Consider the following 14,556-nt stretch of genomic DNA (forward strand, 5'->3'; position numbering starts at 1 on the left):
TGAATATTGGTCCATCTCCAAGACTGATTTCAAGGGATGCCCAGTGTAGCCCCAATTTTAACCTGCAAAGTCAGCACACCCAATTACACTCAAGAAAGCCTATGGAGGGCCCCGCATGAGAACAGAATAAGAAAAAGTTTCCTTACATACATTTCTTGCGTCGTCCACAAAAATGCTGCTTTTGCAACCTTGGGTGGTGATGCTCTCTTTCTTGACTCCGAGATGTGTGGGGAGTGTGAGTTGGGGAGTGACCGGAAGAACGTCCGCTGGAGTCCAGGTAGCCATGGCAACGGTGGACCTTCTCCTCGGCCGTCCTTTTGTACAGTACGTGGGGATGGTGTCCTGCAGGTGCGCTGTAGTTATGTTCCTGGGCCAGCAGCTGAGGTAACGGTGAGATGAGGAATTCGTTTTTTTGTGTCCTTATTAGACCTGACTAAAAAGCCAAACACACAGAAAACATGAACGATTCCAGGCCTCCTCTTACGTGGTGATTTTCAACAACTGTTTCCTGGCCACTTCCTGGGTGCGGGCACTGCGCTAAGTAATTGACTGGTATTTTCTATGTACCATTAGCAGTTACATGTTTTATCCCCATTTTACGGAGGACAAGACAGAGGTTAAGGTAGGAAGTAGGAAAGCGAGCACTGACATCGTAGGGAAGGAAAAAATTTTCCCTTTATCCTCCTAGGTTCTTGGCTCAGACCCCATTGTAATAAAAGATTAACAAGAGAAAAACAAACAGAGGTATAATAACATGTATATGTTTCGTAGAGATGGGAGTCATCCAGGAAAACTGAGTAACTCCCCAAAAGGGACCAAGACACCACCTTATAAATACTGTCTCCAGCTAAAGATGTGAGAAGATGTTGAAGGTGATGGGGGTGGGAGAAAGGCAGTCACGCAAGCTACCAGGAAAAGCACAGAAAAAAGAGATATGGTTGATATGCGGATTTAAGTCCTGGCCTTCTGCTCAGACAAGTTGCCAGAGATTTGATCACCCTCCTGGTCCTGGCACAGAGAGGGAGTCACCCCCAAAATGGAGATTTCCCTCATGAATGTAAAACGGTAACTTCTACTTGGTTTTCAGAGAGTTTCTCATGTCTGCTGTTTCTTTTTTTTTTTTTAAGAATTTATTTATTTATTCATGAGACACAGAGAGAGAGAGAGAGGCAGAGACACAGGCAGAGGGAGAAGCACGCTCCCTGCAGGGAGCCCCATGCGGGACTCGATCCCGGGACCTCAGGGTCACGCCCTGAATTAAAGGCAGGTGCTCAACTACTGAGCCACCCAGGCGTCCCACCCACTGGCTCTTCAGCCTGAGTTAAGAAATAAGCTGGGAAGAAGAATTTCATCAATTAGAACACACAGACTGAGGTCAAAGCGGAGGTAGTAGAAGTCCCTGTTCGCTCTCTCTCCTCCACTTAGCAGATCTGTCTCTCGATGGCGCAGCCCGGGCCCCTCCATGGAGGTGACCATGACTCAGCCAGCCCATCCAATCACAATTTCGCTTTCCAAGTTTGTGGCATAAAGTGTATACATTTGGACCTGATATTTCAGCTGGAGCACATCCCACTCTCCCTTCCACATCTCCATCCTCTCTCTTCCTGCGTTTGGTTCCAAAGTTTCTGGACATCCAGGCCCCGGGATAGCAAGTGTGGTCTGTTGGTGTGCAGCTTCAGCCCACCCAGGAGCTTGTCAGAGATGCAGACTCAGGTCTCACCCCAGATCTGTGGCATCAGAGGCTGCATTTTATTTAGATCCCCACACGATTCGTATGTCTGTGAAGGCCCGAGAAGCACTTATGTGGGCCAGCAACTCTTAAACTTTGCCGAACATCAGAAACACACAGGGATCCAAGAGGCACACACAGACTCCCTCACTCCCAAGCAGAACTGCATACCATCAAAATCCAGATCTTATTCCTCATGATTCATGCATCAGAACTTTTGTTCTGAACTGCTCCAAGGACTATTGATGCACAAAGGGCTTCATGAGCCCGTCTTCTAGGCCTCCCCTTCTTCATGAGCAAAAGGGGAGGAATCCTTCCCTCCCTGACTACTTTATAAGGGGAGATCGAATAACCATTGTAGGAGCCCTTTATACACTCTCACCTACAGCAGTCTGGGTGGGTGAGGATGATGCACCGATTGAATCGACACTCACTGGGTATCAGGTGCGAGGCACACAACTGTGTAGGAGTTACACAAACAGAGGATGTGCTCTGCTGGGGAGCCAGACACCTAAAAATTTAAGGATGGTACCAAACGCCAAGGGGGTGTCAGGCTGAGAGCAGATTACTATGGGAACATGGAGGCGCTGGCACCTAACTCACCCAATGGAGTGGAGGGGTTGCAGCAGACGGGCTCTGTGCTCAGGCCTAATTTGGGCCCTATGTTAGGATTCAGCTTCTCATTCCTAAAATTCCTAAAATTCCTAAAAAGTCCCAGAATATGTGATTTGGCCTTGACTTTCCTCCCCCTTCAGAAGGATGCTGCCTTCTGAAAGACTGTCTTGTTGACTTATAGCATTGACCTATTATCTAGAACCGGGGAACAGACAGATACTTTGCTTGGCTCGGTGAACTCACACTGAGCACCTCAATAGCAGCCCTTGTCTAGAAGTTGGCATAAAGAACAGAGGCACACAACATGTCAACAGAACAGGTCACATTCATGTTCTCCTGAGGATTACAGGAGAAGAGAAATTGATTGGCAAGATAAACATTCAGTTGAGCAAAATCCCACAATCTAGGAATCCTGTCCATCATACCTTCAGGCTGGATCTCAGAGTAACCTGCCCTTCCCACCCAGCCCAGGGCCATGCTGGTAGGGTTTCCCTTCCTCATTTGGACACTTTCTGTTTAGTCTCCCCAAGCCATCTCCTATGTGAGCCTCCTCACATATAGACTCTTTGTCCAACATAATCAACTCATTCCATGCACTCGGGTATTGATCTCAAATCCAAGCCCCTTCTCCTTGGCCCACAGATCCCTGCATAACCTGCCCCAGGTGGAGCTGGGCGGTTTAATCATCCCCTCTCCCTCTCTCCTCACCATTCAAAACAAGACATTTCACTTCTTAGATCTACTATGTGCTCTTACTTGAAGGTGAGCAGAATTTGCCACCGCAAAATATGCCTCTTTGGCACAAGGATTATCTTAAGCTGGTTATTTTTAAGACTCAGCCCATACAGGAGAAGCTCTGAAAGCCTAGGGAAGTTACCCCCCTCCTTTTTTTTAAAGACTTAAGAGAGAGAGAGAGAGAGAGAGAGAGAGAGCACACGCAGGTGCGCGCGCACAAATAGGCAGAGTGGCAGGCAGAGGGAAAGAGAGAAGCGGGGTCCCTGTGGGACAAGAAGCCCAATAATGTAGGGCTGGATCCCAGGACTCCGGGATCATGACCTGAGCTGAAAGCAGAGGCTTAACCAACTGGGCCACCCAGATGCCCCGAGAAGTTATCTTTCTGTAGGAGACAGTTATGTTTATAAAGGAAATCTCCCTTTATAAGAGTGTCTCCCTCTGTGTACCAGGAGTAGGGGGATGACCAAAGGTCTGGAGACACTACTCAACAGAGGTGTGGACTTAACTCTGCATAACAATCACACTCTTGCTGACTGCACTGGGCCTGATTAGTTCCCCTAACTGTCCCTCTCAACATCTTATCTAGATCGTATTTAGGATGGTGTCTTGTGCCCTTTTGGAGAGATACCAAAGTTCTCCTGGGTCCCTCCCATGTTATTAATCAGCTTTGTTTTTTCCTGTTGATCTGTCTTCTATTACAGGGGGGTGAGCCAAGAACTTAGTAGGGTAGAGGGAAAATTATTTTTCCCTCCCTCACAAACTCTTGCACACTTTTTCTTTGACCTATGATCTCCTGCTCCCATAGACTTGCTTGGCTTTCTGGTGCTCACCACTTTGTCACCTTCCCCTCAAAGAAAATTCACTCATGGCCCCGCTTCCCCCCATTCCCCACTTCCAAATTCTCTGAGGCCACAGTTCTTTGCTCATGTCTCTCTACAACGACAGAAGCAAACAAAATGCCATCCTCTCCCCACCACCAGGGACATGTAATTTTAACATAATTCTCTGTGACAGCAGAAGCCACACTGGCATCCCTGCTGTGTGTCACATGTTATCAGCCAATCAACATTTGTTTATTAGTCTATAAATGTTTGTGGAGTGAGTGAATGAAAGAATCTCTGACCGGAGGCGTGAGGGGATGTGCCAGCACCCACTCCCTCCACAGCGGAGGACACTGGAGGTGGGAAGCGACAGGTCCAATACATAAAATCCAGGCACTCTTTCTGAAGTCGAGCTGTGAAGCCTGGAACACTCCATGGGATGCTTTATTTAAACTTCATGACCACCCTGTGAAGAAATCTCAGCTGGAAGCACAGGAAGACCTGGGTCCCTCCTAGGTAAACCCTGGCCTTCCAGTGCCCCCACCTCTTTCTTCTACATGCCTGAAGACAAAGGACACCATTTACAGTCCCCAGCAGAGTGAACAGTTAAGGTGGGGGTTGGGGGTGGGAGCAATGATTTATCCATGAAAGCCCTCCTGCCTTACTAACTTCCTAACTTGGTTAAACTAATATCAAAGGCTTAAGCCACTTAAGTGTCTTAACTGGACCAACCGGTTGGGAAGCTTTTTCTCTATTCTCCCTGTTTCCTGAGCACCTTAAGGCAACTCAAAGGCACAGTGAAAGCTTCTGTGTTGAGAAAGCACTAAAAAAATAAGAATTGTCTTCCCATATTGGGACAAACACTGAGGCCACATGATCCTCTCTTTTTCAGTTCAAGAGTGACAAGGACAAAAATCTAGAATAATTCTTCAAAATGAAACAAGAATTTTGCAGCACTAGCTATTAAGGAAGAAATATATTCTTTTTTGGATTGGGTTTGACAGAAAACATTGGAGTCTGACCAAATAAATACATTTTATGGTTAAAAAATCCAAACCCAGCACCTCCAAAAGGAGCCATCTGTTTATTTGCGGAATGTGTGAAGCATCTTGAGTTGCTGAACACACGCAATGTTCTGACTCCAACAGTGGTGAGCAAGATGGAGCCGTGGTCTCATGGGACTTCCAGTTAAATGGGGGAGTGGGGATAAGACAAGATCACAAATGGGTATGAAATATTCCTTTGGGCAAAATATGAAGAAAAAAAGGGTTCTAGGAGAGAAAACAAGATGAGGGAAAAGGGTGAGGAGTGTGGGAGAACATGGGAGGCTTTCCTGAGGATGGGCATTTCTGGAAGATCAGAGCCCTTTCCTGGCTCATGCAGGAAATGAGGGTAGACAGGAGGGAACAGAGACCCAGTGGCCTACCAGAAGGGAATGGAGCCTGAGGATGCACTGAGGCATCCTCTAGGTCTGGGAAGGACAGGAAAGGCCTCAAGTCCCTGGGGAGGCTAGCATGACACACTCAGAGCTGCCCCCAACTCCCTAAACTAGGGACTCCTCTCTCTCAGAAGACAGAAGAAGCCAGAGATAAAGGCCCGGCGGTGTCCCCTTTTGGACTGAATATTGTTCCCACATTACATGTCAACCTTTTCTAGTTTCAAAGATCTAGAAACCCAGTTACAAATTTAACTGCTAGGGATAAAGACCAAGAGTCAATGTTCTATGCAGTGATAGTTGGCCACTTTATACTTTAAGAATGGAGATACTATAAGACAATATATTTTGTTAGCAGTTGTTTCCTACTTTGGATGTCAGTGGCCAAATAATACACTAAGGATTCAGGTAGGGTATAAATCATACTTCAGGAAATTGCTCTTTAAGACACCCACCCCTCTAGGTCATATTTAAGTTCTATCAAAGGCTTTAAACTTAATGAAAAAAGGGAGACTGCAGATTCGAGAAAAGACAAGGTCCTTGTCTTAAGTGACCTGTATCCCAGCACTCATACCTATTAAATAATCAGAAATGGATTCAATGGATTAATGATGTTTGCTAAAAGTGAGATGATCTATCTTAAAGAAAGGTCCTGAAGTAATAATAATAAAAAAAGAACCCCCATGGGCGGTCTTAACATTCTATTGCTCTTCTTAGGGAAGGCTAATAAAACAACAAAGTAGCCCCCATGAGGCTGGCTGGGAAAATATTGGCAAAGATATATATTTGTGATTAAGAAAAATCAATTTATTTTTCATTTTAAAATTTTTAACCCATTGTTAACAATAGTGACCCAAAAAATACTGAAACTTCAGTCAAGCTGTCACATTCTTTTTTTAAAAAAAAAAAAAAAAAACAACTATTTTGTCCAAACAACAGGACTAAAGGATAACTAACTCATTTGTTGCCCAGCATGTACAAGGATGCCCCAAAAGGAAATATCAGTTTAGAGTGAGCAAAAAGCTTAAGGAAGCATAGTCAATATGAAACAGGAGTCCACAGTCCAGGGGCTGGAGGAGGAGAGAAAGGGACCATCAAAGAAGCAAAGGACTAGGGATTTAGAATTGTGCGAAGAAGTGACAAGAATTAAGCTAAAATGTAATGGCACAAAGACAATGAAATAAAGGAAATGCTCAACACACAGACACCAGTTTAGGGGTGCCTGAGTGCTCAGTCGGTTGAGCATCTGACTCCTGATTTCAGCTCAGCTCAGCTCATGATCTTGGGGTCATGGGATTGAGCCCCACCTATGGGCTCTGTGCTCAGCAGGGAGTCTGCTTGAGATTCTCTCTCTCTCCCCCCTTTGCTCTTCCCCTATTCTCTCTAAAATAAATTTTAAAATCTTTAAAAAAAACAGACAAACAAAAAGTAAACATTTTACAGGTACACTTGAAGCTCCATTGCTCACTCGCTGGGCTTAAGCATTCTGAACTTCTGGTTGCCTTTTTACACCATCTGTGAAGTGGTAATAAAAATATCTCTAACTTGGGTTTTCTCACTGATCAAATAAGTGAATATTTATTTATCAAGCAGTGTGCTAAGTTGTCAACTGCTCAGTAAATCTAAACATAAAACACAGCACCATAGTGACTTTATTTTTTTTTCCATAGTGACTTTAAAAAAGGAAGTAAGAAGCTTGAGATTAAAGACAAATGATTCACCAGGTTCCAGATGAGAACAAGTAGACTATCTTGATCAATGGTCAGGCTGAGGAGACAAAATATGACATCATGCCGAGAGCATACAGATGCTGGTAACATCTTCAGTTCTCTACAAAGCACACAATTCTAAGACACTGACATAGAATTTTTTACCATCTGCATCTATACATGTAGAAGTGGTTTAACAGACAACTTGGACAGGCCCGCACACGTGGACGTGCCTTTTGGGGAAAAAAACATTTGGGATGCCCTATTACTGTCAAGGGGAAGAAAATCTTCCATTTTGGGAGAAAAAAACAAAAATACACATGTCAACAAAAATCTGGTATTTCCCATCCATTCACTGATAGCAATATTATCATCAACTAGACTCACAATACAAATATGATGTAGAAGGGCATTTAGGCTTTCCAGATTTATATACATAGTAATCTTCCTTCAAGAAAACTGAAAAGCCCACTCAGTGCAAATTTCTTCAGATACTACCAGTATCTCCAAATTGCCTGGCAAGAGAAGGGGCCAAGATGCAGAGCCACAGAATTTTTACATTCCGTAATGGTTAAGTGACTCGTTCTTCCTTTCCCTTAGCCCTGAAGAAATTTACAAAACTCTCAGATACTCCGGTCCCTGATTTGTAAAGTGGAAATAATAATAATAGCACTTCCCTTAGAGGATTTTTAGAAGATTAGATGAGTTAATGCTTCTGAAGTGTTAAGAAGAGCACTTGGCACTGAGAAACATCCAGTAATGTTTATTGTTATCATTATTCCGTTTGATTATTTGAGGGGACAAAGCAGAGAAGTCATCCTGCTTTCTAGTAATATGTTGCTATAATAATCTTCCCCTTCAATTGGACCTGAAATTCTGGGAGGTGGCCTAAGTATTGTGTTTATTGAGAAAATAGTTGAAAGACTACACAAGGCTTTAAGAGGTGATGAGACACATTAATGACATTCTCACAAATATAACTGAAGATATTTAAAGACAGAGGAGAAATCATGAGTTTTTCTACCTTGGAGATCTGTTTAATCCAAAGGTTTCAGGTTTTAGTTTTTAACTTGTTTATTGTTTTCTTTTGATGGGGATGGGAAAGACAAATGACACGTAGAGGGGGAATTGTTAGGCTGCTCCTCTTCAATGACACTTTTTGGACCTATTAACTTCTCATCTGCATGTTCACAGGTTAAATGTGAAACCCAGACTTGGTCCATTCTGAAGACCTACTCTTATCCACCTGCCCTCTACTGAAGAAAAAAAAAAAAGCAGCATCATGGGGAAAAGGATACTTTGATGGGAATAAATGGAAGGTTACTGCAGGGAGAAAAAAAACTGGAGCTGACTTCCTGGAGATTATGGTAGATTATTACAGATGCTCACCAAGCATCCCACCTGCGGCACACACTAGTGCATCACTGGGCAAAGCCCAGTTCTCCCGGTGACCCCTGACCTCCACTAGGCAAGTAGAGTCTCCAGGTACTGGCAGTCTCTACGGTTTTCTGAGTCATACTGATAAGGATAGATTAGAAAAACAGTCTAAAATAATCTTTCTTCAGAAGTTCTTAAAATGGCCTGGCTTTTTTCCTCCTCCCTAGCCTGGGATGTTGGGCTACTTCTTCCTATACTCCAGTAGGCGGAAAATGAATTATCCTTTGCTTTCACTTACACTAACCAAATTTGGCTCCAAGACAATATTAACTAACATGGCTTTGACCATGTGCAATGGTTTAAGCTACTGACACAAAGATGAATCGACTCTTTCCTCAGAGTGCTTGAAGTATAACCGTCTGTACTGGTATAAAAGATGCAATACTAGCAGCTCTTCAAAGATATTAAGAACATATTGATGAAACCTATTTATTTGGCTAATTAAAAATATGTCTGTTGAAATAAACACTTAATGACTTCAACAGCCCAAACCTCATGAGACCAGAGCATAGCAGTTCCCGATGCAACATGAGGTTGGGAGATATAAGCCCATTCTGTTCCAATTTATGCCTGTGCCCATTCTCAGAAGGGCACAGACCCCCAAAAAAGCTCTTTTTTCCCCCAAACACTGTACTAATACCAAAATGGTTGACAGTTTACCATGACCTATTGTCTAAATTTTAGTATTAATTTCAAAAAATTAAATGCACACATGCTCCTAAATGCACACAATTTTTAGAAGCAGTCTTATAAAGCATCTATGTTTCAACATTTATTTATTAATCCAAGTGGTTAATCACGATCAATAGATGTTGAGGAAATTTTTTCTTAATTTATTTGTTTTTATCGAAGTTTGATTTGCCAACATATAACACCCAGTGTTCATCCCATCAAGTGCCCTCCTCAGTGCCCGTCACCCAGTCACTCCAACCCCCCGCCCACCTCCCCTTTCCACCACCCCTTGTTCATTTCCCAGAGTTAGGAGTCTATCTCATGGTTTGTCTCCCTCTCTAATTTTTCCCACTCAGTTCCCCTCCATTTCCTTATAATCCCTTACATTATTTCTTATAGTCTCCGTATAAGTGAAACCATATGATGATTGTCCTCCTTTGATTGACTTACTTCACTCAGCATAATACCCTCCAGTTCCATCCACGTTGAAGCAAATGGTGGGGATTCATCCTTTCTGATGGCTGAGTAGTATTCCATTGTATGTATGAGTATGTGTACATATACATATATACATACAGGTAGAGGAATTTCTTTCCTTCTCTCCCTCTCCCCCTTCTTTTGTTGCTCCACCTGGAGGAATAATTCATCATCTCCTATGTACCAGACACTGTACAAGGCAATCTGCCTGCAAAATCCCACCTGTCAGCTCAGTTTGATAGGTACTTTTATTAACCTCTCTGTATCTCAGGGATCTCTGACCACACAGCTTCTGCTCACTCTTAAACACACACCTTTTTAGGATTCAGGGAAAGTTCCAGAAACACTGTATTGTTTAATTGAAATCTACAAAGAGGGAGGCCTGGGTGGCTCAGCAGTTTAGTGCCGCCTTCGTCCCAGGCGAAGTGATCCTGGAGACCCGGGATCAAGTCCCACGTTGGGCTCCCTGCATGGAGCCTGCTTCTCCCTCTGCCAGTGTCTCTGCCTCTCTCTCTTTCTGTGTCTCTCATGAATAAATAAATAATAAAATCTTAAAAAAAAAAGAAATCTACAAAGAGTAGAGCTCAAATGTTTTCACAAAAATGAATGTTTATGTGAGGTGTTTGATATGTTAACTAACTCAGTGGGAGGGACTGTATATGTGTATCAAATCATCATGTTATATGCTTCAAATAACTTACAATTTTATTTATTATACCTCAATAAAGTTGGAAAAAAGAAAGGTTCCAGAGAGGACATGACTTTTTGGGGGAAGAGGGCAGCAGCCCAAATAACAAAGTTATTTAGTTCCTGAGGAACTAATACTTCTGAGTTTGTTTCATGTAGGTCCTAACCTCCTGGCAACGACCTTTTGCTGCCACGCTGATGGATCCAAAGGACATAGAGGAATACCCATGAACTTGGATCTCCAGAAATGAAGGCTGAGGTCAAGTGGCACTAAAATCAGTCATCCTTTTGGCTTCCCCTTTGGCTTCACACCAAAGGGGTGGCAGGGGTGGACGTTCAACAGTCACTGAAAAAGCTTCTCCATGGATCTAAAGATAATCGGCTCAACTGCTCTCTGGAATGCGGCCTTACTGGACATTACTAATCTGCTTCAGATTTCATTCTGCAGTGCTCTGGTTTCCTCCCTTCTAGTGTATGGCACATACTTTCAGGGCAGGGCTGGGACACTCTGCTTTGCAACCACCACAGCATGTCCTGCATGTCAGGGGCACTTCACACATCTTTGGGAGAGATATACACAGAATAATAAGGGAAGAGAAAAACCACATCTTCTCAGCTCCTCAGAAAGCTAAATATGCCTCCACAATCAACAAGAACAGATATCAGAGCTCCATGACCCCTATAGGCAGTTTGGTCATGAAGACTTTCTCATCTGGGGAAGACCAAGGAGGGAGCCATTTGACAGCCTTGTGTTGCATGATCCTCTTTGCTCCAGTCTCTTGAGAATCAGATCATTTCAAAGGAAGCTTAAGGAAGGATGTCATTTGGAAAACACATGACTACCATAATGGCTGTTGGCTAATTGTGAGGGACCAAGTGGAGATAGCTGGCAGGTCTGGATTTAATAGAAACCAGACTCTGCCTATTTTGCAGGGGACCGTGCAGCCAGCCTCTCCCTCTAGATCATTCCAGCCTTTGGTGCTGTGTCTGCTAATAAACAGTCTTCCTTCTCGACGTGTCATGTCAGCATCCTCTGGAGGGAGGGGCATGCTAATGTCTGAGAGGAAATGGTCATAACTCATATCCAATGAAGTTGTGTTTTTTATGTCAATCTCAGAATCCAAATTTACACTTCCAACCTCCAATCCTCATTTCCTCCAACAACGTCCTATGGAATGTAGCATTATGTGGTTAACAATGTTGACAAATCTCAACACATAGTTGATCTCTTGAGCTCCTAACCCTGTCCGGCCCCATACTCTCTTTTCAGTTTGGCCACATATCACCAAGGGCCTAGAATAAAGTGGGGGGGGGGCTCCTATCTTGTCTCCTTGTTGGCAAGCTCTATCCTCTCTCGTTCCAAAGTTATTTTTCTAAAGTATCACTTAAAAACAGGTCACATTTATGCTCTATTATTACAAGATGAGTGCCAAACCAAGAAATATGAATTTCAAACCACGTTTAAGTCCACTCTAATCCAATTCCAGCCCCCAGTAGCCTTTCTAACCATCTTCAACCCTTTGTGGCTAAACTCTAGATACACTGGCTCCATCAACAGGACAGCCAACCTCCCATCCTGGACTTTTGTGATTACTGTTTCCTGCATCTAGATGGCTCTGTCCCTAGATGCCTCACTTTGTTTTGCCCAAAGGTCACCTTTTCAAGCCACCCTATGAAACAAAGCAAATATTGTCATCCTCCATCTCAGTCAGCTTAATTTTTCTGTAGAGCCCTTATCGTTACTTGATGGTCTATCCTGTAGTTGTTTGGTTTGTGTTTGTTGTCTGTTGCTTCTATTAGCTCCATAAAGCCTGGTGCTTGTGTTTCTCTTGCTCATCTCTGGCACATGGTAGGTGCTCAGTAAATATTTGTAGAATTAATGAAGAAGGAATGAGGCAACATGCCTGGTACTAGGAGAGATCCAAAAATAGGCGAGATGTTGATGCTTGTACTTAAGCATGCTTCTTTTTTGGGAGACAAACACATAACCAATTAATCAGATATATTATATTCTTTCCTGATTCATCATTATGATTTACAAGCTTCTCTTATAGGCTTCTTTATCATCATGTACATTACCACAGTGCTTATCAAAGGGAGCTATATAACTTTTTTTGTAATGTAAAATCCCTGCAAGTACAGATACTGTATTTTGACTTTATGCTCTTGGAACTCAGATGGCATTGGCATGACAGTCAATCATGTTGAAGGAATGGAGGAATATACAAAATTCCATGGGAGTGTAAAGTCAGACCACCTCTGAGGATGGTATCAAACTCTTGTACAGTGAGAAACAGCTGAGGGTTTTGAAGGTCAAGCCAGAAGAATCCATCTATGTTATAGAAAAATGGCTGGACCCAAGTTGTAAGGACTCTGCCTCCTGTAACAGTGAAGGATATGCTAATTTGACACTATATAATCTGCCTGCCATTTTTGAAATATGCCAAAAACTTAGACTAGAAAATTTAAACATTACATATTAGGTAACATCCAGTTTTTCAACTTGTTATACTATCATTGCTTCAGATTGCTATCTCAAAGAGCCTAAGCGTTCCAGCTATAGGTATTCAGGTATTGAAACCTACACTCTCAATATCAAATTAATCCAGATAAATATTTTCATAAAAGTACTATATCCAAACTCTAACCCCTGGCTACCTGAAAGTCAATAATCAATAGATTATTGGTATCTCCCACTGCTTAAATTCTCACTATCCAATTTTACTTGGTTCTGAGTTTAGAGAGTAGGAAATATGGTAGCTGATGTCTAATACATGTTTGCCGAAAGTAGTGATTTTCCTAGAAGGAACAATTGACATGGGCCCCGTGACTCAGCTGGAGCAGCACAAATAGTGTCTGCTGTATTTGCACGATAGTGCAAATCGCTTTTTTGGAATAAATGATGCTGCTCTGTTCCCAACGCTGCTGCCCACGGATGCACGGCATCAGGAAGACATATGTTTTTACTTGTTTCTGCAGTGGTGATGGGTTATGTCAAGCTCTCCACCCCACCTTGCCCTGCCTCCCTTGGAACTGACAACATTCATTTGTTTCACAGACAGCTGGAGCTGGAAGCCAAGCCAGTAACCAGCTGTCAGAGATGTGATGAAGTATGCCACGTGGCATCTACTCATTGGGTAGCTGCACCGAGTGGCTGGGTGGCTCACTGGACTTCCCGAGCTCTCCCAGGGGTAGTGTGTGTGGAAGAGCTAGAGATGAACACCATGTTGAAAACGGCTGGTCCCAATTTTCTTCAGTTATTTATCTTCTCCTGCCCTTCCTCACCCCCTGCCTTAAGGTAAAACCAAGGAAAATAATCGTAGGATTATGGGATGTTAGCAATTGTGTACTTCATCCTCCGATTTTACAGAGAAAGGAGATGGGATCCAGAGAGAACAAAGGCATTGCCCAAAGCCTTGCAACCGATCAGCAGCGGATCATTTCTGCCTCCTGTTCAGTTTTCTCATCTACTTAACAAAGAGGTTAGACTCGATCATTTAAGGCCCTTTCCACATCTGGAATTCTATTCTTTTTATCAATTGGGATGATATGTAGGTAACTTACTGTGATGCAACGTACAAACTCTGTACAGGCAGCAACCTATCTGAAAGCCTAGTACACGTGTAGCAACAAAAATGTTTGTTGATGGCGCTTTGTAACATCAGAGCCCAGTTACAGGCATTAGAGCCTGTCTTTGACCAGTCTCAACACCAAGCTTAAGGATGCAGCTCCCCCGTCGGACCCTCAGAGTTCAGATTTGAAAACCAATCTTCTAGAACAGATACTAGAAACTGAAGTCCACAGACCCTGCCTGGCTCTTGGTGGGGTTTTTTGCAGCTGTATTGTGGTATAATTGACAAATAAAAATTATATATATATTTAAGCTGTATAATGTAATATTTTGACAGACATATACATTGTGAAACGATTGCCACAATCAAACTAATTAACATATCCATCCCCTCGCAAAGTTATCTATTTTGTATGTGTGTTGAAAACTGTAAGGTCTACTCCCTTAGCAAATTTCAAGTATACAACACAGTATTATTAGCTACAGTTTTCATGTAATACATTAGATCTCTGGAACGTATTCATCTTGCATAACTGAAAGTTTGAACCCTTTAACCAACATCTCTCCATTTCCTCCACCCTTAGTCCAGGGCAATCACCCTTCTACTCTCTGATTCTACAGGTCAACTTTTGTAGATTCCACACATAGGAAGTATTTGTCTTCCTCTG

General features: G+C 43.0%; 1 protein-coding gene across 2 annotated transcripts in view; it reads right to left on the reverse strand.

Moving 5' to 3' along the window:
* ADAMTS18 (ADAM metallopeptidase with thrombospondin type 1 motif 18) overlaps positions 1-14,556 on the reverse strand; it is a 135,929-nt gene that overhangs the window by 75,793 nt on the left and 45,580 nt on the right. For both annotated transcript variants that reach the window (XM_055305617.1, XM_055305616.1), the window contains exon 4: positions 151-433. In XM_055305617.1, the coding sequence (XP_055161592.1) occupies positions 151-433 (283 nt within the window). The remainder of the gene's footprint in view (positions 1-150; positions 434-14,556) is intronic.

The sequence above is a fragment of the Nyctereutes procyonoides genome, unplaced genomic scaffold (assembly GCF_905146905.1).
Source record: "Nyctereutes procyonoides isolate TBG_1078 unplaced genomic scaffold, NYPRO_anot_genome, whole genome shotgun sequence".
NCBI classification, from domain to species: domain Eukaryota; kingdom Metazoa; phylum Chordata; class Mammalia; order Carnivora; family Canidae; genus Nyctereutes; species Nyctereutes procyonoides.